This window comes from Oncorhynchus tshawytscha, linkage group LG33 (genome assembly GCF_018296145.1).
Source record: "Oncorhynchus tshawytscha isolate Ot180627B linkage group LG33, Otsh_v2.0, whole genome shotgun sequence".
In the NCBI taxonomy this organism is placed as follows: domain Eukaryota; kingdom Metazoa; phylum Chordata; class Actinopteri; order Salmoniformes; family Salmonidae; genus Oncorhynchus; species Oncorhynchus tshawytscha.
In genome coordinates this window covers 23,432,230-23,457,000 of record NC_056461.1, presented here as the reverse complement: position 1 = coordinate 23,457,000, position 24,771 = coordinate 23,432,230, and the positions used below count along the sequence as shown (strand labels likewise).

The following is a 24,771-nucleotide window of genomic DNA, read 5'->3' as shown; positions in this document are numbered from 1 at the left end:
AGTTACACAAATATCCCAGAACGCTGCGGTCAATGGAAAACAACTCTGCCGGGCCTGCCAGTGATCTGACAGAGGATTTGAGACACAAACACACACACGCAAATGTGCATGCACACACATACAGTACAAACACACACATCACTCGACAAGGCCAGATCAGCTATGACACAATGGTACTTTTTATTGTGTGCAAAAACAAGGGAATAAGAGAAAAAGAGTGAGTGAGTGATAGACTCACTCGGCGGAGGAAATCATCCATCTATTAACCAAACAGCGACTGAGAGGACGCCAGAAAATCCAGTCCATTATATGAATTTGTTTATTTATTCTCTCTTCAAACGGCAACCGTTTCCAGACTCTCAGCGAGACGTCAACGTGATCATGATACACAATGGCATCTGCTCTTATGAGAAACACATCAAGCCCTTGGACAGAAGTCCCAGACACAGATGTGAAACTAGTGAACGCCTCTCCACTGTCACTCACAGAGCCAGCATGTGTCTTGCATGTTACTCACATCTCCCCACAACTCATAAGCCTCTTAACCACACACACTGGAGAGTCCTCCTACTGATAAGAGACACATCTGCCACAACAGCTAGCCAATTAAAAGAGCCATGCTGAGTTCAAGGGACCGATGAAATCATCAAATTGAAATGGACAGGTAAATAGGGCTGCAACGAAGGGTTCTGGAAGTGGATTCTGAATACTCAAAACCCACGACGATATCAAATATTAGCTATATAACTGTACAACGTACACCGAGATTGCATGTTGATGTTTTTACTGTCAGTCTCTGTTTCAAAGAGCACCAAAATCCACACTAACCATGAGCTTCGTAGACTGTATCGTCCAATTACAGAGCTTATACAAGTCACGTAACTTGTTAACGAACACACGATGTGCCATCACGTGTCCCCCTGTAGATCATGTGACTTGTATCTGTTCTGTGATTGGACGATACAGCAACTATCGAGTGCCATCATGTGTTCGCTAATGCCGCGGAAGAAGGGCACGGCCCAATGCAGCTCTATGTGGCTGTGTGGTACCGCCCTCATAAAGATCTCAATGGGGATAGAAATGGTATATGGCTGTGTCTCACCAAGAAATCACCTTTAGGAGCATGCATACTGTATCAGTTGTGGACATTCATTTTTTTCTTCTCCATGGAACCATTTATTGGGTTGAAATACAATGGTAAAGCTGTCTCTGTTTCGACATATTGATGGTTCTGAGGAGGACGTACCGACACAGTTGAAGAAGGGCTCCTTCTCACACTGGCTGGAGCAGCCGTCTCCATTCATGGAGTTCATATCATCACACTCCTCTCCCTGGGCCCTGAGAGACAGACAGACAGGAGACTGTTACTGGTAGAACACACATGCACGCACGCACGCCAACACACACACACGTAAACGCATAGACACACACATACAGCACACACACAAGTTACCTCTGGACGCGTCCGTCTCCGCAGTATGGTGCCCCAATCTGATGGGTGAGGGGTGGAGACGGTTCACTTTCACTGCGGGCGGAGATGGTTTGGACCTGGTAGGTGTACACACTGCCTGGTACCACGTCCCTACACACACACACACACACACACAGGGGAGTAATCTTTAGCTGGTACCACATCTGTACAAAGACAAACGGAGAACAGACCTTTAGCCCGCTGACCTAGAGTAGAGGTAGTGGCCAAGACAGCTTTTTTCCATCTACGTAACATTGCAAAAATCAGAAACTTTCTGTCCAAAAATGATGAAGAAAAATTAATCCATGCTTTTGTTACTTCTAGGTTAGATTACTGCAATGCTCTACTTTCCGGCTACCTGGATAAAGCAATAAACTTCAGTTAGTGCTAAATACGGCTGCTAGAATCCTGACTAGAACCAAAAAATGTGATCATATTACTCCAGTGCTAGCCTTCCTACACTGGCTTCCTGTCAAAGCAAGGGCTGATTTCAAGGTTTTACTGCTAACCTACAAAGCATTACATGGGCTTGCTCCTACCTATCTCTCTGATTTGGTCCTGCCGTACATACCTACACGTACGCTACGGTCACAAGACGCAGGCCTCCTAATTGTCCCTAGAATTTCTAAGCAAACAGCTGGAGGCAGGGCTTTCTCCTATAGAGCTCCATTTTTATGGAACGGTCTGCCATGTCAGAGACGGAAACTCGGTCTCAACCTTTAAGTCTTTACTGAAGACTCATCTCTTCAGTGGGTCAAATGATTGCGTGTAGTCTGGCCCAGGAGTGGGAAGGTGAACGGAAAGGCTCTGGAGCAACGAACCGCCCTTGCTGTCTCTGCCTGGCCGGTTCCCCTCTTTCCACTGGGATTCTCTGCCTCTAACCCTATTACAGGGGCTGAGTCACTGGCTTACTGGGGCTCTCTCATACCATCCCTGGGAGGGGTGCGTCACCTGAGTGGGTTGAGTCACTGATGTGATCAGTCTGGGTTGGCGCCCCCCCCTTGGGTTGTGCCATGGCGGAGATCTTTGTGGGCTATACTCAGCCTTGTCTCAGGATGGTAAGTTGGTGGTTGAAGATATCCCTCTAGTGGTGTGGAGGCTGTGCTTTGGCAAAGTGGGTGGGGTTCTATCCTTCCTGTTTGGCCCTGTCCGGGGTGTCCTCGGATGGGGCCACAGTGTCTCCTGACCCCTCCTGTCTCAGCCTCCAGTATTTATGCTGCAGTAGTTTATGTGTCGGGGGGCTAGGGGTCAGTTTGTTATATCTGGAGTACTTCTCCTGTCCTATTCGGTGTCCTGTGTGAATTTAAGTGTGCTCTCTTTAATTCTCTCTTTCTCTCTCTCTAGGAGGACCTGAGCCCTAGGACCATGCCTCAGGACTACCTGACATGATGACTCCTTGCAGTGTGCTCAGCAGTACACCTCTGAGACTGAGACACCTGGCCGTGCTGCTGCTCCAGTTTCAACTGTTCTGCCTTATTATTATTTGACCATGCTGGTCATTTATGAACATTTGAACATCTTGACCATGTTCTGTTATAATCTCCACCCGGCACAGCCAGAAGAGGACTGGCCACCCCACATAGCCTGGTTCCTCTCTAGGTTTCTTCCTAGGTTTTGGCCTTTCTAGGGAGTTTTTCCTAGCCACCGTGCTTCTACACCTGCATTGCTTGCTGTTTGGGGTTTTAGGCTGGGTTTCTGTACAGCACTTTGAGATATCAGCTGATGTACGAAGGGCTATATAAATAAATTTGATTTGATTTCGATTTGATTTGAAGACTCTTTGGGCAAAGAAATACCAAGAACATTTGAGGACGAATTGTAACTTAAGATCTGTGCTCGTAACTCAATTTTCTATACACGTCCCATTGACAAAATGTTCAGCCCTAGATAAGAACAAATTCCAGTAACCTACAAGGAGAGGTCCATAAAAGCCCTGTAGGATCACAAGTCAGAGCAATGAGGTGGGCATGACTGTTACGGTAGGTTTCAATTGCAGTCCGTTCAGGCAAATGGCTCAGTATTCACACACTCTCTCTCCCCACCTGAATTGTCTGTCCCTGCAGCCTGTATGAGGTTCCTGCCTTGTTCCTGCCTCTGTCCCTCATGCTCTGTTGTACTATAAGTGATATCTATGGAGCCTCTCCAAACAGACTGACAGAGTGAGTTGTTCAAACAAAAGTTTAAGATGTGCTAGTTGCTGTGACCGCAGCATGTGTGTGTGTGTCTGTTTATGTGTGGGTGTGTGTTTGTGTGTGTGTGTAGAGGTGAGGTGAGGGGACAGCCACGGGGCCGGCAGTGTGCTCAGCAGTACACCTCTCCTTCCGTCCTACTCCGAGGACACTGAGACACAAACAAAACATCTGGCGATGGGCTCCAGTACTGCTTTCAAACGGTGTAACACAATATGGCTGACACAGGCCAAAAACAAGATGGGAGTTAGAAAAACAAACAGCCCCATAGCTCCACATCAGTGTGCTCTCTGCGTGCCGGCCAACAGGATAGCTCAACAATGTACAATTCAATGAATGAGCCAAGGGAATCTGTATCTATATGTTGGCCATGGTTTTGTTTTAATTGTCAGTTATAATCGCGAGAGTTGCTGGTTCATGTTTGGATTTTCCAGGATGTAGAAGAACAGGGAAGATATAATGACAGTGAATAGAACCAATAGGCATCAACATCACACACAGATGATCAAATCATATTATTCCCACCTCTGAGCTCATATACACACAGAGAGCCTCACACAAACACATTTGGCATACACAAGCAGACATACTCACAAAAACACACGTGCATGCAATTAGGGTGGCAAAGCTACCGGTAGTTTACCAAGGTTACTGGAACCTTCCGAAAGTTTGGTAATTAACAGAAAATCTATGGCAATCTATTGTAACTTTGGTCATTAATATTTGAATAACTTTAAAAGTATATATTCATATACAGTATAGTTATTATATTTGTGTCCATATTGTCCATGAGTTTCTAGTAGATAGACCAAGTGGTTCAAGAGAAAATAGCCTAATTAATCATTAAAAAAAAACATTAATCAACAAGGGCATTATTTTCAATGACCTCTGCAACTCCTCCAACTATTGACTTTTTTCAGCACTGCCACCAGTTTGACGCCAAAACATTGACAACAAATACAGTACATACTTACAGTACATAGTGATATAAACAAAAGTGTGTAAAAATATAAAGGATATTTCATACAGCAACCCTCATATTAAACACCAATGGTACTCACTAAATTGATGGTTTATATTTAGTTTTTTTTTTTACAGCTTTGTCATTATATTTAACATTTTTAAATTAGATCAATTTAATCACTGTATTTCATATATTTTACACATGATAAGGCCACATAGAGGGCCAGAGATAATTGTAGACACCTGTAAAAATCTGAAGTACCTAAAAGGGCCACTAGATTTCTTGTGATAGATGACATAAATCCTTGAAAGATACCAACATTCGGGTAGTTTACTGTAATATACCCTCCCTTTCTATACAGTGCCTATTTGTAATCACTAACTCAGTCACAACCTACCCTATACCCCTGCCAAATACTTAAAATAACACATGCACACATGCACACGCACAAGACATTTAAGTGTGTTAACCTTCGCAAGGCTGCCGGCCCAGACGACATCCCTAGCTGCGTCTTCAGAGCATGCGCAGACCAGCTGGCTGGTGTGTTTACGGACATATTCAATCTCTCCCTATCCCAGTCTGCTGTCCCCACATGCTTCAAGATGGCCACCATTGTTCCTGTACCCAAGAAAGCAAAGGTAACTGAACTAAATGACTATCGCCCCGTAGCACTCACTTCTGTCATCATGAAGTGCTTTGAGAGACTAGTCAAGGATCATATCACCTTTATCTTACCTATAACCCTAGTCCCACTTCAATTTGCAGCGCCTCTTCAACCTCAGGAGGCTGAAGAAATTTGGCTTGGCACCTGAAACCCTCACAAACTTTTCCAGATGGACAATTGAGAGCATCCTGTTGGGCTGTATCTCCGCTTGGTATCTGCAACTGCACCGCCCTCAACCACAGGCCTCTCCACAGGGTGGTGTGGCCTGGCCAACGCATCACCGGGGACAAACTATCTCCAGGACACCTACAGCACCCGATGTCACAGGACGGCCAAAAAGATAATCAAGGACAACAGCCACACAAGCTACTGCCTGTTCACCCCACTATCATCCAGAAGGCGAGGTCAGTACAGATGAATCAAAGCTGGGACCTAGAGACTGAAAAACAGCTTCTATCTCAAGACCATCAGACTGTTAAATAGCCATCTAAAGCACATAGAGGCTGTTGCCTATATACATATACTTAAAATCACTGGCCACTTTAATAAATGGAACACTAGTCAATTTAATAATGTTAACATGTCTTGCATTACTCATCTCATATGCATTTACTGTATTCTATACTATTCTACTGTATCTTAGTCTATGCCGCTCTGACATTGCTCGTCCTGATATGTATATATTCTCAATTCCATTTCTTACTTAGATTTGTGGGAATTGGGTATATGTTGGGAAATTGTTAGATATTACTTGTTAGATATTACTAACTGTCGGAGCTAGAAACACAAGCATTTTGCTACACACCCGCAATAACATCTGCTAAACACGCGCATGTGCCAATACGATTTGGATTTGACACACACAGACACAGAGAGAGAGAGAGAGAGAATTTAGCCCTGTGTTACAGAGCCGCTACAGCAGCAGTGTCAACCATCACGCTTACACATTGGTTCACATGAGGCCAGGGCCTTCCCCTTCCTCTCTCTTTCCCCTTCTCTTCCAGTCGCCATCAGCAGATTTAGGAGGTGCCCGCCCTAATGGCCAGGGAAGTAGTAACATTTAATAAGTGACCAAACAAATCATTCAAATGAACCCTTAACATGAATATGGCCTGGGCTGCCTTTTTCTGCATTGATTTAGCTCTGTTCTGACCAGGCACACAGCTGGGAACGGGGTTTCTCACATCCAATAAAACACACGCTTGGAGTGAAGCACATGCACACACAGATTGAGGTTCATTGCAGGCACCGGTGCAGACACAGACACACACGTGCACGCACACACACACATCGAAAGAAAGTACAATGAAGACAAATACACTCAGACATACACGTGCATGCAGGCACGCACACACACCCATACACAGCTCAGCCCGAGCACACCAACACAGCACACGGTCCGTGCCTTTCGAAATGTGTCAAAAAATGTAATGCAGGAAAGCCTTTTTTTTTACCTTGGCGGTTATGAGTATGAAATGTGCTCCATGCCTTTTCATCCCAAAGACCCCAGTCACTCTCCTGCTCCCTCACAGCAGGCAAGAGAGAACATGGGGTTCCATTTGGCTGTCCTGCCCCAGATACAATGAAAACACACGCACGCAAACACACACACACACATAAAGGAAGGTACAACCCAGGCAGTTTCCATGTTCTCCAGTACAGAACAGTCAGGAGGATATTGAGGATCTGGGGGGGGTTGATTGTATTATTAACAACAATCAAATGGGATGTTTGACCTGACCCACTGCTCTGTTTTACAGTGTTCCCCAGTTTTGGCACGCTCCGAGGCGACTTTCTCAAATATCCCTTAGTCTTAATTGAATTAGTCAAGCCTCTGGAAAAGAAAAGCTGTAGGAGACATGAGCCTGGAGGAAACACGAGTGAGCAGAGGGAGTGACGCCCAGAGTGATGCCGCCAACATGGACCTCGACTCGCTCTCTCCCCCTCCTCCTCGTCTGATTCTGTCACGAGAAGAACACCAAGGGCGGTAGGCCGAGCCAGGCCCCGTACGGGACAAGGGGGAGACACACACACACACACTGAGATTTCTCGCCAGGCCTGACGGAGGGACGTGACCCGTGCGAGTGGAGGCAAGCGGCTGGAACGGCGTGAAGGATGGCTGGGAGGCAGAGAGAGAGAGAACGACAGAGCAAGAGAGAGGGAGAGAGAGAACGTCAGAGCAAGAGAGAGGGAGAGAGAGAATGACAGAGCAAGAGAGAGGGAGAGAGAATGACAGAGCAAGAGAGAGAGCGAGAGAATGACAGAGCAAGAGAGAGGCAGAGAGAGAATGACAGAGCAAGAGAGAGGCAGAGAGAGAATGACAGAGCAAGAGAGAGGCAGAGAGAGAATGACAGAGCAAGAGAGAGGGAGAGAGAATGACAGAGCAAGAGAGAGGCAGAGAGAGAATGACAGAGCAAGAGAGAGGGAGAAAGAGAATGACAGAGCAAGAGAAAGGCAGAGAGAGAAAGACAGAGCAAGAGAGAGGGAGAGAGAGAATGACAGAGCAAGAGAGAGAGAGAAAGGCAGACGGCGTATTCTTGCTGCAAGGAGAGCTACGTCACAAACTTCTGATGATATTTAACTATGCGGCTTATACCAGAGCAAAAGTTCACATGAGGCTTCCTTCACGTCGTCTGCCAAGATCAACAACCACTCTCGGCCTCCCATCTCCAAACACTCCCCAGTCTTGGAGGGGAAAGAAAGAGAAGGAGGAGGGCGAGAAAAAACGTTGGGATACAGTAGAGAATAGAAAAAAGGAGGGAAAAGGAAAAGAAAACAGATTTTTCAAATAGTGTCAAGAGAGGCTGTACAGATACGGGGGCCACCGGGGGCCACCAGGGACAATAACTGGCATGTGAAATATGCTCCGGCGTGGGTCTACATAAGAAAAGCACCTTTGTCAAGACACAGAGGGGAGAGAGGTTCAATGGGAAACTCTGATGTCACTAAGGCTATCTGTCACTGATATCTTGACGGGGAGCGACTTAGGCATGTGTGTGTGTGCATATATGTACAGCACTAGTCAGGTTTTCTTAATTTTCACCATTTTCTACAATGTAGAATAATAGTGAAGACATCACAACTTTGAAATAACACATATGGGATCATGTAGTTGCCAAAAAAGTGTTAAACAAATCAAAATAGATTTTATATTTGAGATTCTTCAAAGAGAGATTCTTCCTTTTTTTGCCTTGATGACACCTTTGCACACTCTTGGCATTCTCTCAACCAACTTCACCTGGAATGCTTTTCCAACCGTCTTGAAGTAGTTCCCACATGTGCTGAGCTGCTTTTCCTTCAATCTGCGTATCGCTGCAGAATGTTGTGGTAGCCATGCTGGTTAAGTGTGCCTTGAATTCTAAATAAATTACAGACAGTGTCACCAGCAAAGCATCATCACACCTCCTCCTCCATGGTTCATGTTGGGAACCACACATCCGTTCACCTAGTCTGCATCTCACAAAGACACGGCGGTTAGAACCAAAAATCGCAAATTTGGACTCATCAGACAAAAGGACAGATTTACATCAGTCTAATGTCCATTGCTCGTGTTTCTTGGCCCAAACATGTCTCTTCTTCTTATTGGTGTCCTTTAGTAGTGGTTTCTTTGCAGCAATTCGACCATGAAGGCCTGATTCACATCATCTCCTCTGAACAGTTGATTTTGACATGTGTCTGTTACTTGAACTCTGTGAAGCATTTATTTGGGCTGCAATTTCTGAGGTTGGTAACTATAATGAACTTATCATCTCCAGCAGAGGTAACTCTGGCTCTTCCTTTCCTGTGGCGGTCCTCATGAGAACCAGTTTCATCATAGCGCTTGAACTTCTTAAACTGTTCCGTATTGACTGACTTCCATGTCTTAAAGTAATGATGGACTGTCGTTTCTCTTTGCTTATTTTAGCTGTTCTTGCCATAATATGGACGTGGTTTTTTACCAAATAGGGCTATCTTCGGTATACCACCCCAACTTTGTCACAACACAACTGATTGGCTCAAACGCATTAAGAAGAAAATAAATTCCACACATTAACTTTTAACAAGGCACACCTTTTCATTGAAATACATTCCAGGTGACTAAATCAAATCAAATTTTATTTGTCACATACACATAGTTAGCAGCTGTTAATGCGAGACTAGATGAGAGGCCAGATAAGAGGCCAGATAAATCTAAGATGTTGAAGCAATGCTTCAATGAATCCTTTGAAGAACAATAAATAAAGCAGCATACCTTTTGTTAAGGTGACAGCTGCCATACATTTGAGGTTTCCTGCCTATTAAATATTATTGCACTAGTTCTTATGAATGGAACATAGTCCCCCCCCCTCACCCGCCTGGATGCACGTTTTTGTTTTTTGTCCTAGCACTACACAGCTGAAGATGAGTTGGTTATTTGAATCAGCTGTGAAGTGCTAGGTCAAAAACCAGGACCGAGTTTGGGGAAACCCTGAGCCAAACTCAATGTCATGCAATTTACTCTACAATATAAAATGACTATAGCACAGCCTCAGAGTCACAAGGATTTGGGGGCAGTGCTACTTCTATCTCTTCTCTTGAATTAGAAGGTCCAAAATATTTTCTGCAATATTATATTATAAGAATTAAGACATAACTCCATTACCTTAATTCAGCACAATAACAAGCTGCACAGTAGGCACACAGTCAACCAACAGTTTGTCTCACATTGATGACACCATCACTCCCATGGTTCAGATGACATGTCATTTAGCGAGGAGCTCCACTGGCCTAGCCTAGCGTTAATGACTCACTGTTGAGTGGGGCCAAATCAGACAGTGAAGAGTAAACCTAACATACGGACAGTGCCAAAGTAGGAATATCAGCAAAGACAGTATAAGTAATGGTAATAATAACAATGGAAACCATTGATGTCAAACAAAAAGTGATAAGTCATTTTATTTTTAACTCCCCTATACATGTTCTTAGAGGCAGACCTAGGTCAGATACGTTTGAGGTTGCTGCTCAAGTATTTGAAAGTATTTGACATAAGCTATATAATTCTATGTCCAGTGTTCCAGATTTTTTATTAAATATTACCTCAAATTAATTACAATATGAATGAAATAGATGTTAAAAGCAGTTTTTCTCTGTGCCCCTGCTTGGCCTGTTAGGAAACAACAGAGTGGTTTGGGCATATACTGGTAAAAAAATAAATAATAATAATTTGACAGCTCAGCCAATGAGACGTGCAAACACTTGGATATTCAAAATAGATCCCATGTGGGGGCACTGAGGCAGACTGACGGAGACAGGCTGCACCAAGTCAAATTGGATGGATGGATTGGATTCAGGATTTGGAAATGAATGATGGAACTAGGTCACTTTACTATAACAGCCATAAATGCAGGCTGATTATTTGTCCTTTGCTTTGTCACTATATTCCTGATATTTCTGTTGTTACAGTAGCTATCTAACAAGCTAGTTGTGAACATAGATAGCTAGTTACTACTGCTACATATATCAGTTAACAACAGCTAGCTAGGTTTCCTCTTGACATGCTAGCTAACATTAGCATTCTAACTAACTTTAGCATACTAGCGTTAGCTAACTGCTTCTAAACAGCCAGCAGGCCAACTTTTACAAACCACATCTTTTGAAATACCAGTTTATTAGGAGCAACACCCCGTTCACAAAAATGGATGGCTACATAAGGCAGACAGGCATCAAGGCATTCAGTTACTGTTCAATTGAACATTAGAATGGGCTAAACGAGTGACCTAAGGAACTTTGAGAGGTCCGACCTGGGTCCGTAGCGGTCCTGACGTGCAAATCGGTCGTCCGACCTCGGTATAGGGGCGAAAGACTAATCGATCATGGTATGATCATCGTGCCGGATCCAGTATCTCAGGCGTGGCCGCCATCCTGTGCTTTTCACGTATGACAGTGTCTAGGGTTTACCGAGAATGCTGCAACAACAAAAAAACATCCAGTCCTGTGGGTGAAAACAGCTCGTTGATGACAGAGGTCGAAGGAGAATGGCAAGAATCATGCAAGCTAACTGGCTGGCCACAAACAGATAAATAACGGTGCAGGACAACAGTGGTGTGCAGAACGACAGAAGAAACTGCTCCAGTGGGCACCCGATCACCAACCCTGGACAATTGAGGAGTGGGAAGACATCACCTGGTCCGACGAATCCCGGTTCATGTTGCGTCGTGCTTATGACAGAGTCAGGAGTCCATGCACCCATCCTGCCTGGTACAGGCTAGTGGTGGTGATGTACTGGTGTGGGGAAAGTTTTCATGACACACGTTAGGTCCCTTGATACAGATTGCGCAACAAACGTTTCAGGCACCTTATAGAATCCATTCCCGGAATAATTCAGGCTGTTCTGAAAGGAAAGAGGGGGCTGACTCTGTACTAGATGGGTGTACCTGTTAAACTGTCCGGTAAGGGTCTCCCGAGTGGTGCAGCAGTCTAAGGCACTGTGTAGCAGTACTAGAGGTGTCACTACAGATCCGGGTTCGATCCTGTGTCGCAGCCACCTTAGCTGGCCACATTCAGACACATGAGGTGGCGCACAATTGGCCCAGCATCGTCTGGGTTAGGGGAGGGTTTGGCCGACCAGGATGTCCTTGTCCCATTTCGCTCTAGCGATTCCTTTGGTGGGCTGGGCACATGTACGCTGGCATGGTCGCTGGCATTGTCGCCAGTTGGACGGTGTTTCCTCTGACACATTGTTGTGGCTGGCTTCCGGGTTAAGCAAGCAGTGTGTCAAGAAGCAGTGCGGCTTGGCAGGGTTGTGTTTCAGGGGATGCATCGCTCTCGACCTTCGCCTCTCCTGAGCCTGTACGGGAGTTGCAGCGATGGGACAAGGCTGTAACCACCAATTGGATATTACGAAATTGGGGAGAAAAGGGGATTAAAAATGTTTTAAAATAAACAACAACTGGCCAGTAAGTGTAGAAGTGACTGGCGAGATAGTTGTTACATAGGTTTTGTCCTTTTTTTAAACGCCAGCTGTGGTTTGTTTGCCTTGCGAGCTAGCTTGCTTGTGTGCTGTAAACTCGTGTCTCCCCTAGTCTCGAGAAGGATCCTTATCCCACCGGAGAATTTGGCAAAAAGGAAAAGGCTGCTGGACCAATCACATACAGGCCTGTCTCGGCCAAAGATAACAATGTCATTATCCAAGCAAATTTCAAGCGTTTTTTGCTTGAGATGGGTTATTTAAAGTGTTTTTCCCCCTCCAAATTATGCTTTCAGCTTTGGTTTCAAATATGAGTACAATTCACGTCAACAACATTATTTGGGTACAAGTCAACAGAAGATGAACTTTTAAAGGTGAGATTTTCACTGGACAGTTACGTCGTCTGGTTCGAGACCGCAGATATCTGTGGAACTCCACTGTGGGAACTCTACAGAGAACCTCTTTATCATAACAACCTGTGGAATCCTATGAGGAATCTGCACCCCCAGTATGGACCTTTGAACTTAAATTTAGTGCTTCACAGTAAAATTGGTCAGCGCCCATTTTTGGCAGAGGGAGCAAAATTATAATAAACCCAGAATCACCTCCACAGCCTCCCACAGAGAAATACAACCCCCTCCTGAACATTCCACCTTAACAATCCCCCAAAATCCACTTTTTTGGATCTTGCCCAATTTTATCCCAGGGAAATCAGGTCGTAATTCTGAAAAAGGGTTCTAAGGAGAGAGAGAGAGGCAGAGCAAGAGGTGAGACAACCAGACATCCAGGGACCCGCTGCTGCCTCCTCCACTACCTCTGTCTGCCACTCACCAATATGGTTCATATTAGAGAGCTTATGCAAGGCTCAGTGCTAATGCGGCTCTTATGGAGAGAGAGCAGGCAAGGGATGTCAGAGGGAGCGCAGGGCACAGTGGGACTTTGTTGGAGTGGAGGGGGCAATGGAGATGGAGTGTGTGTTATGGGGAGAGGAGTAGGAAGAGAGGTGAAGAGGAAGGGGGAGAGAGAAGAGGGTGTTGTATGTTTTCTTTGCAGTACACATTAGTATTGCAAAACACGAGGCTTCAAAACCATTCATAGTATTATACTCTTAAAAAAACAACATTTTTGCACGTATCTGTGAACCCGAACTCACAAACAAAACAAAAAACCTCCCCCAAAACAATCTGCACACGGAGGTGATCTAAAACAAGTAATGTTGGAGCACAAAGCTATTTCTCACAAATACCTAAAGAAGTGTATTATACATCCCTAAACTGTTTTGCTGGCAAAAAGAAAAGAAAAACCTCCTAGTTAGGCAGTCAGAGCTGGGAAAACAACAGAGCTCTCTGAATAGATCTGAAGGGGCATGTCTTCTCAGGGCTAGAGCAACAGTGGACTTGACAGGAGAGGAGCAGGGCCATGGGGCCACAGGGGTAAGACCATAGGAGAACATAGGGGGATATAGGAGGGAAGGAGAAGGGCAGAATGGGGGCAGGGTTCCCAGTGAAAAGGGGCCGTAGGGGGCAGCTGTCCTCTTCCTTCCGGGCTGGCGGGTCCCGTCACGTCAGAGCTGAGGTGGGCTTTGAAGCCCTGACAGGCCATAGGAACCAGGTCAGGGAGAGGATTAGCCCATGGGCCAGGGGGGTCTCAGAAGACTAGGGTCATCCCCCTAACCCTCCTTCCTTTTCTCAGACAACCCCTAAGGGACCTTTTGAAATGTACAGAACGGGGTACATGGAGGAATTGGGGGGGAAGGTCATGCTTTTTTTTTCAGCCCTTGGAAGCTTTTGTATTTGTTAATTTACAATCGATTAATTTCAATATTTCTCAATGAGGGCTTATTATATCCTGATGTGTGGCTGATGTCACCCGTCATCAATTTGTACCATTGTGCGGTTTGCTGCAGGTTTGTACTCAGTCTGGATCAAACACGAGAAAATAACAAGAGCTGCGCAATATTAGATTATTATATTATATATATATAGATGCCAGTTTTTTTTACATCCAGTCCCTAACTACCCCTGACCAGTCCAACCTTCCACATCAAATCACATTTTATTTGTTAGTATGCTTTGTAAACAGCAGGTGTAGACTAACAGTGAAATTATTACTTACTTATTACTTACTTCCCAACAATACAGAGATAAAATAAAATAAACAAATAATAGAAAAGTAATAACACGTTATAATAAAATAATAAATACACAACAAGTAGTGATAACTTGGCTATATACAGTTGAAGTCGGAAGTTTACATACAATGTTTACATACAACTTAGCCAAATACATTTGAAGTAAGTTTTTCATAATTTCTGACATTTAAAACTCTTTTGGATGGGGGCAGCATTTTCACTTTTGGATGAATAGTGTGCCCAGAGTGAACTGCTTCCTACTCTGTCCCAGATGCTAATATATGCATATTATTATTAGTATTGGATAGAAAACACTCTGAAGTTTCTAAAACTGTTGACGAATGATGTCTGTGAGTATAACAGAACTCTTATGGCGGGTGAAAACCTGAGAAAAATCCAACCAGGAAGTGGGAAATCTGAGGTTTGTATTTTTTCAAAGATTGGCCTACCGACAATGTCTATGGAGTCAAGTTGCATTTCCTATGGCTTCCACTAGATGTCAACCGTCTTTAGAAACTTGTTTCAAGCTTTTGCTATAAAGGAGGGGCTGCTGAGACCTGTTTGAGTCAGTGGTCTGGCAGAGTGTCTCAGGCTCGTGACGCGCGCTCCCGACAGAGTTAGCTCTCATTCCATTGCTTTTCTTCAGACATAGGAATTCTCTGGTTGGAACATTATTGATGTTTTATGTTAAAAACATCCTAAAGATTGATTCCATGTATCGTTTGACTTGTTTCTCCGACCTGTAATGGAACTTTTTGAGTTTTTGTCTGGACAAAGTGCTCGCGTCTCATGAAGATGGATTACTGGGCTGAACACACTAACAACAAGTGGCAATTTGGACATAAATGATGGACTTTATGGAACTGTATGGAACAAATCAGTCATTTATTGTCGAACTGGTATTCCTGGGAGTGCCTTCTGATGAAGATCATCAAAGGTAAGTGAATATTTATAGTGTTATTTCTAACTTCTGTTGACTCCAAAATGGCAGATATTTCTCTGGCTGGATTGGGCTCTTAGCGCCGTTCTCAGAAATTTAAAAAAAATCTGACACAGCCGTTGCATTAAGGAGAAGTCTATCTTTAATTCTGTGAATAACACTTGTATCTTCTATCAATGTTTATTATGAGAATTTCTGCAAAATCTCCGGATGTTTTGGAATCAAAACATTACTGAACATAACGCGGCAATGTAAACTGAGATTTTTGGATATAAATACGCACATTATCGAACAAAATATACATGTATTGTGTAACATGATGTCCTATGAGTGTCATCTGATGAAGATCATCAAAGGTTAGTGATTCATTTTATCTATATTTCTGCTTTTTGTGACTCTTATCTGTGTCTGGAAAATTGGCTGTGTGTTTTTTTGACTTGGCTATGACCTAACATAATCATATGTTGTGCTTTCACTGTAAAGCATGTTTTAAATCGGATACGATGGGTAGATTAACAAGATGTGTATCTTTCATTTGCTGTATTGGACTTGTTAATGTGTGAAAGTTACATATTTCAAAAAAATATTTTTGAATTTCGCGCGCTGCCTTTTCAGCGGAATTTTGTCGAGGGGTTCCGCTAGCGGAACGCCTGCCCTAGAAAGGTTAAAACTTCTTCGGGATAGGAGGCAGCATTTTCACTTTTGGATAAATAGCATGTCCACATTCAACTGCCTGATACTCATCCCCAGAATATAAGATATGCATATTATTAGTAGATTTGGATAGAAAACACTCTGACGTTTCTAAAAATGTTTGAATCATGTCTTTGAGTATAACAGAACTTATGTAGCAGGCAAAACCCCGAGGACAAAAATATATTTTTTTGAGGTCACTGTCTTTTCAATGGTTGTCAATTGGGAAAACAGATTTCCAAGGGACTTGTTTGCAGTTCCTACCGCTTCCACTGGATGTCACCAGTCTTTAGAAATTGGTTGAGGTTTTTCCTTTATGTAATGAAGAAGTACGGTCATCTTGAATAAGAGTCACTTGAAGTGTACTGTTAGATAGAGGCGCATGACCAGAAAAGTAGCGTCAGTTTGTTTTCTTTTTGTATTGAACACAGATCATCCCGTCTTCAATTTGATCGAATATTAACGTTTAAAACTACCTAAAGTTGTATTATAAAAGTAGTTTGAAATGTTTTGGCAAAGTTTACAGGTAACTTTTGAGATATTTTGTAGTGACGTTGCACAAGTTGGAAGCTGTGTTTTTCTGGATCATACTCGCCAAATAAATTGACATTTTGGATATATATTGACTGAATTAATCGAACAAAAGGACAATTTGGGATGTTTATGGGACATATTGGAGTGCCAACAAAAGAAGTTTGTCAAAAGTAAGACATGAATTATATTTTTATTTCTGCGTTTTGTGTAGTGCCTGCAGGGTTGAAATATGCTCCTCTCTTTGTTAACTGTTGTGCTATCATCAGATAATAGCATCTTATGCTTTTGCCAAAAAGCCTTTTTGAAATCTAACATGTTGGCTGGATTCACAACGAGTGTAACTTTAATGAAAGTTTGATTTTTATAGTATTTTATTTGAATTTGGCGCTCTGCATTTTCCCTGGCTATTGGCCAGGAGGGACGATTGCGTCCCACCTATCCCAGAGAGGTTTTAAACAATTTAAAGTCAATGCTACCAAATACTAATTGAGTGCATGCAAAGTTCTGACCCACTAGGAATGTGATGAAAGAAATAAAAGCTGAAATAAATTATTCTCTCTACTATTATTCTGACATTTCACATTCTTAAACTAAAGTGGTGATCTGGGGGTCCTCCCCTTGAACATAAAAAAAACAAACATTTTTGTGCAATTTGATATCGTTTCTCAACAGGGAATCCATATTTACTTGACAGAACACAACATTCTTTTCTTAGGTTTTGGGCCCAATAAACAACAATGAAAGAGTACACTAGATTTTGTTTTTTTTGCCACAATAAATTAAATTGAAAGAGTAGACTTGACTAGTGTTTCTAACTAGATCACTCATCTACCTCCTTACCTCAAAGTCCCACCCACAGTGATTGATTAACAGGCCAAACCTGGAAGTGTACTTGCACACACGCTGTCCCACCTCAACCGCTCTCAGCCTAGTGCACTGGGAACCCTGTGTGTTTGTTATCAAGAAAACTTAGGGATAATTTGGGATAGGTCACCCAAATTACAAAATGACACATTAGTTTCCTTACCCTAATTGTCCACAGCAGCAGAGCTAATAAAATACATAATTTGACGAACAAAAATCATTGTGGCAATTAAAATCTTGCAGTAAAACTGTAAATATAACTTTAATCTCAACAGAAGACAGATTTAATGTTAAAAAGGTTATCTTACTAAAATATTCCTGATCAAATAGGCCTAGTGCATTAACACCCTCTTTATCTTGCATAACAGGCATACTCACCCTATCGTGTCTTTTCACCCATTTTCCTTCTCATGTGAACCACGCTGACAGCATGAAAGTGAAATGGCACAACACATGGCAATGCCACAGAGAGTTCTACCTTTATCTAGTCACCACATTCCATGAAAGCAAAGCACAAAACTCAACTGTGCACAGATAATGCCATCAACAAGACATTTGTTTTCCCCAGCAACTCCATGAAACTTGGAAAAAAACTAATGTGGCTATCAATGAATGACCTTTGACTTGAGAAATGGATGCTGGGCAGTGGATTTGAAACCACCAAATTGGTGATGGCCCACTAATATGCCTGAGGGTCTTCCAAAAGAACACATTGAAACATCATGACACTTATATTTATAGGAGACATTTTCATAGAGGTTTCTTATTCGGGATTTTAAAAGGCATTTCTTCCGACCCCAAAACAAAATTAAGTAAAAAAGATTTATTTATACCACTGCAAAATATCACTCCGCCCAGGCCTGGGCTGGCCAGAGAGCGGGGAGGTAGGCTTAGGCCCATTCTAGAGGGGAGATATACAGAGCCCACTGCCCAGATCCCTGATGCCTGGCTGGGGTACACAGAGGCTGGGCCAGGAAGACCACATCAGCTGCCCTTCTGGACATAGGCAGGCAGGCTTGCAGGCCCAGGCTTAAATCAGCCTGCAGCTGCAGTGCTTTCCTCAGCATATTAAATTTGGCTCCGTTCACCCCTTGACCAAGAACAACTTAGTGCAAAAATAAGAGTGTTTTCCCCCAACACAGGGTCAATGAGGAGATTGGGCTCGGGATCAGATTAATTGGCTGTGTGACAAGATAAAGCTTACTACACAATTTCTCACCTATTAAGTAGAGAACGCAGCAATCCTGAGGTATCATTAACCTACACCAGGCCTATACAGTACAACCCACACAGTCAACGCATTCAAAGTCACGTGTAACTGACAGTAAACAGCCAACCACCCTAGTCTCTCACCTGTCAGTGTATCGCCTGGCAGGGTTGTTCAACAGCACGCCATGGGGGGTATGGGAGAATGGCGGCTGACGCAGCAGTCGGTGGATGAGTGGCTTGCAGTGGCGGCACAGCGGGCAGTCGGGCTTGGACGCCAGTAGGGTGGCATCAATCTCCAGGTGCTGCTCCATGGTGAAGAACTGCACGCCGTACACCTCCTCCTCCACGTCCAGCTTCAGCGTCAGCGGCGCATCACAGAACACGTTACTAGGACCCAACGAGAGGTTGTTTCCACTGACGGTCAGAAGCAGGATGTTGTGGATGGCGGGAAGGGCCATCTCCTCAGGGCTGAAGAAGGTGACCCACACGGTGAGGGAGTCGGGTACTAGTGGGTGGGGGAACTCCAGCTGGAGCATGCAACCCTGCAGGGGGCACTCAGATAGCCCCACAACCCACTGCTCGATGCCAGCGTTGGGGCTCCAGGTACGCACGCTGGGCTCACATGCCTGCTCCACGTCTGGAGGTCCTAGGGGTCAAAAGGACAGGGACCCAGCAGATCAGACATCACTTATAATAATACATGTATTTATTTGATATAGCACTTTTCATTTTCACATGAGCATCATGTGTGATTGTTTGAATGTGTTTGTAGGCAGGGAAGGGCTAGAGTATAGATGTGAGCATAGAGTGTGATTGTTTGAATGTGTTTGCAGGCAGGGAAGAGCTAGAGTATAGATGTGAGCATAGAGTGTGATTGTTTGAATGTGTTTGCAGGCAGGGAAGAGCTAGAGTATAGATGTGAGCATCATGTGTAACTGTTTGAATGTGTTTGCAGGCAGGCAGGGAGGAGCTAGAGTGTAGATGTGAGCATAGAGTGTGACTGTTTGAATGTGTTTGCAGGCAGGCAGGGAAGGGCTAGAGTATAGATGTGAGCATAGAGTGTGACTGTTTGAATGTGTTTGCAGGCAGGCAGGGAAGGGCTAGAGTATAGATGTGAGCATAGTGTGATTGTTTGAATGTGTTTGCAGGCAGGGAAGAGCTAGAGTATAGATGTGAGCATCATGTGTGACTGTTTGAATGTGTTTGCAGGCAGGCAGGGAGGAGCTAGAGTATAGATGTGAGCATCATGTGTGACTGTTTGAATGTGTTTGCAGGCAGGGAAGAGCTACAGTGTAGATGTGAGCATAGAGTGTGACTGTTTGAATGTGTTTGCAGGCAGGCAGGGAGGAGCTAGAGTGTAGATGTGAGCATAGTGTGATTGTTTGAATGTGTTTGCAGGCAGGGAAGAGCTACAGTGTAGATGTGAGCATAGAGTGTGACTGTTTGAATGTGTTTGCAGGCAGGCAGGGAAGGGCTAGAGTATAGATGTGAGCATAGAGTGTGCTGTAGCTGAACCTCTAGTAGGGTGCTATGATGTGTATATGGGGGATTCTACAGAAGTGGTGTGAATTGCTGTCCCGCCCACAAGTCAGTCTCCAAATCTGCGACATTCATTCCTATCATCATATGTTCTAATTCAACCCAAAACAATCTTAAATTCATATAGCACAAAGTAATTTGTACTATATTATAAATTCAATCAATCAACAAGTTTCAGATTCATACAATCAACACTGAACATTTTACAAAGAACAATAGAGATTATATTTCTCTAAATTCAATTGAAAGATTTTGAAAATCAAGTTAAAAATCATGTTTTGACTATTTTGGTAATTTGGTATGCAAATAACATTTATAAAATGTATGTGTAATAGAATGTTAATCAAAATGATCACTACTATGCATTCTTCCCCCTTAACCGCAACTCTTTCACTATGTTTCAGCAGTGACACATTTAGTGGGGTGGTAAGGAATTCAGGTAAATGTGTCAAATGTGTAATACAAACAAAGTGTGTAAGTAGTATACAGATGTAGTAGCTTAATTTGATCACTATTTTGTTGCAAACTTGTAGTATATTTGAGTTAAAAAAATAATTATAATGGTTATAATGTCCATGAATTATAATTCACATAATAATTCACATTTCCTGTTGCTGCGGGATTATCCTACATCTGAGGACATTTATCCCCCGAAGAGGTCGGGTGGTGGTGGCCACCGTGCTTCTACATCTGCATTGCTTGCTGTTTGAGGTTTTAGGCTGGTTTTCTGAACAGCACTTTGTTATACCGGCTAATGTAAAAAGGGCTTTATAAATACATTTGATTGATTGATTATTGTTTGTTGGAAGATGTGTGCTGAAAGTTGGGGAGAAATAGGACACAATTTATACCACTTCTGTAGAACAACGCATTTAGAACAGTGGTCTGGCTGACTACACATGGATGAGGTCAGTGAAGTATCAGGGCTGAATGAGCTGTTGACTTTTCTCAGCAATGGACTATATGCGGCAGACAGAGGACTGAGTTCATTGCCAGTAAAGCAGTGGAGGCAGCAGACTAGCTGCAGACTGAGGTGTGTTCCTACTGAGAGGGGCCCTGCACAGGGTTCTCACTTTAGCATATGTCATTACAACCCCAAACAGCGCCCCTCCAGCCATATTTGGAGTCCACAGATACCTTGTATTATCCAGAGTGACGTACACCAACATTCATCAAGTGCTTTGAGAAGCCAGCGCTGCAGACACTGTGTACTCCCTGTTTTCCTTTTGTGCACTTCCAAACTGGCAACCAACAAAACCCATTTGCTAACCTCATTTCTGGGCACTACACAGAATTCCAGTGTTTAATCAAGTGAGCACCGAATTCGGTTTCCAGGCCACATTATCTTAACACATGTATTGTAAGCGTCTGTGTGGCCAGAATAGAGGTAACTTTGAAAAAAAGGACAGAAAAGAAACTGAGGAACTGAGATGCACTTACAGTTTGTACCCAGCCCCCCTTTCTCTCTCTCTCTCTCTCTCTCTCTCTCTCTCTCTCTCATTCTGTGGTGAGTTTTTCATTTACAATTTGAGGAAAGGAGTTTTAGCCACTGACAATGTGTTGTAATGTCAGCTGTTATGGTGGGCTGTCCTCCTGCTTTGGAACTCCTGCTATGGATGCCAGAGGTTAGAGATTTACGATGAGAAAGGATAGACATGTATAAAGATTATATGAATCCTTGGCAAGACCCAAGTCTATTTTTCAACACTGTAGAATTACCATTACAGTAATTTTAAGTATTACAGATTATATCTTTCAAATCCAACTAAAACAGCACCTGCAATGACTTCTCATCTGAATTTTTCATTAAGGTTAAATCTACTCGCTGGTATATAAACAGCTCTGAAGCGTTTGACCTAGCCTTGCCTCCCAGGCTGCTGAAAGGCCCCAAGGGTGATCAGACAATCCAAACCTGGCCTTTGAATAAAAGGCCTTGCTTTCTCACTTGATTAGCTAATCCCACCGGGGTATTAGTCTGTCTAGGAGAGCTCTCGTTCTAGGAAAGGGGGAAAGAGACATTGGGCAGAATTCCAGCTTAATTGCAGTAGGGTTGAATGTGGAGCACTGTGTCTGTGTGCCAGGGCCCTTCGGCATTATGTGGGAATCAGACGGTGTAGAGTCGTGCAGCGCTGGGAAAAGGGGACTGGAATTGACTGGGATACGGATGGATAAACATAGAGGGATATGTCCGGGCAAGCACTCTGCTTTCTAAGAAAGGGGCCTGCCTCTCCTTCGTGTGTCACACTCTCGATAGCACACACACACAACAGACTGACTGATTTGCACTGAGGTAACTGTTGTCCTCCACTTTAATGACCACAGCCACCCATTTTTGCAAATATCAATTCATACCATGACCCTTAACTAGAGGGCATGAGAGTAACCACAATGGAAATATGTCTTGCTCACTTGTATTGTGTCCCTTGACAGCCATACGGTGTCAATTAATCAATCAAGCAATCCCGCATAGCAGTCAATCTTCAAGAACTTCCTCTAGTACAGTGTTGGGTTCCCGAGTGGCGCAGCGGTCTAAGGCATCACTGCAGACCCTGGTTCGATCCCGGGCTGTATCACAACCAGCCGGGATCGGGTGTCCCATAGGGCGATTGGCCCAGCGTCGTCCTGGTTAGGGTTTGGCCGGTTTAGGCCATCATTGTAAAGAAGAATTTGTTCTTAGCTGACTTCCGTAGTTAAACAAAGGGTTAAATACAACACAAAAAAATACATAGAAATAGTCTTGAAGGCCAAAAAACGTCAAAAATTCGAATTACGACGAATTACCAGGATGTGTACAAAAATTCCATCTCTCTGCATATGATATCTGCAGTGTAAACAGTTGGTGAGGGATGGAGGGCGTGGTGAGGGAGGGAGAGTGATGGGGAAAGCAGAAGGTCTAAAGGAGAGGAGGTGACACTGACAGTCCAGCTCCTCTCTTCTCCCTCGCCTGGGGACTTTCCGCATATTTCCTTCAGCACACATCCACTGTGCCTCTCCTTCTATTCCAGATCAAACCTCGTTGGCCTCCACTCAACATCCCAATGTTAAAAAATAAATAAACTTGTCCTGTTGTGCGGATGCTTTTATATAGTGCAACTCTGGAACGCCTTAAAGGGATCCTTTGGTATTTGGCATGCTAGCAGATACCCATAGACTTCCAGTCGTTGCCGTAACGCTAGTTAGTATTGGCTTGCGTAACTACTGTACCTATAACTTCCTTCATACTACACACAGATACATAAAAATGGTTCATCTGACTCTGGGGAAGGAGATACATGTCCTCATTGCCAAAATCACAAAGTATCACTTTAAGGCAGTATCGCTTAAGATCAGGTAGCGCGCTCCAGGATTGACATTCTCCAGAATAAGTGAGTGTGCAGTACGTGCATGGCTGCGCATATCCAATAGCCCTCCATCCACAAATCATTATCTCATGACCATCATAAAGTGCTAGTTGAGATGAAGCAGGGGAAGCTGCTCTTTCTCTTTAGGTACTTTGTGTCTGAACTCTGTGACCCTGAGTCCCTGCAGTGTGCAGCCCTGGCAGCAATGGAGCAGAGACCAATGAATGTAACCCCTGTTCTCCCAGACAGACAGTGAGAGCACACACACACCAAATATTCACACACAAACACATGGTATCACGTAATGCAGCGAGGCTTGACACTGCCCCGCCTTCAAAGGAAGGCGATGCTAATGAAAGCATGGCCCGACATCTGGGCCAGAGTCAGACAGGAACACTTTAGCGATGCACGGCTCAGTGCAGCAGCACATACACGCCCAAATACACGCCCAAATACACGCCCAAATACGCACACAAATACACACACACACACACACACACACACACACACACACACACACACACACACACACACACACACACACACACACACCTACAGTGCCATTCATACCCCTTGACTTGAATAAACCTTTGAATAAAATGTATACAAAAAATATTTCACCACAATGTTTCACACACAATACCCCATAATGACGAAGTAAAACCTGTTTTAAGACATTTTTGCAAATTCATAAAATGACAGAGATATCTCATTTACATAGATGTTCATACTCCTGGGTCAATACACGTTAGAATCACCTTTGGCAGCAATTGCAGCTGTGAGTCTTTCTAGGTAAGTTTCTAAGAGATTTGCACACATGGATTGTATAATATTTGCACATATAATTTTTTAAATCTCCAAGCTCTTTCAAGTTGTTTGTTGATCATTGCTACACAGCCATTTTCAAGATTTTCAAGCCAATTTAAGTTAAAACTGTAACTAGGCCACTCAGGAACATTCAATGTCCTCTTGCTAAGCAACTCCAATATATATTTGGCCTTGTGTTTTAGGTTATTGTCCTGCTGAAAGGTGAATTTGTCTCGTAGTGTCTGTTGGAAAACAGACTGAACTAGGTTTTTTTTTTTTTTCAGTTTTACTTTAGTGCCTTATTACAAACAGGATGCATGTTTTGGAATATTTATTTTCTGCACAGCTGGGGTTCCTAAACCTTTTTGGCCCACGATCCCATTTTGATATCTTAAAGGATTTGCGACCCCAACCATGTGATGAAAAAAAATGATGTAGGCCTAATTAACAGCCAATGATTATTTGGGGCTATGGCAGTCAATTTAAAAAAACATTCTAAC

At 43.5% G+C, this 24,771-nt stretch overlaps 1 protein-coding gene across 3 annotated transcripts in view; it reads right to left on the bottom strand.

Moving 5' to 3' along the window:
* The window catches only part of LOC112233499 (pappalysin-1), a 126,484-nt gene that overhangs the window by 71,926 nt on the left and 29,787 nt on the right, over positions 1-24,771 (bottom strand). For all 3 annotated transcript variants that reach the window (XM_042311198.1, XM_042311199.1, XM_042311200.1), the window contains exons 7-9: positions 18,729-19,230; positions 1,454-1,582; positions 1,247-1,338 (exon numbers count right to left, since the gene is read on the bottom strand). In XM_042311198.1, coding sequence (XP_042167132.1) covers positions 1,247-1,338; positions 1,454-1,582; positions 18,729-19,230 — 723 coding nt within the window. The remainder of the gene's footprint in view (positions 1-1,246; positions 1,339-1,453; positions 1,583-18,728; positions 19,231-24,771) is intronic.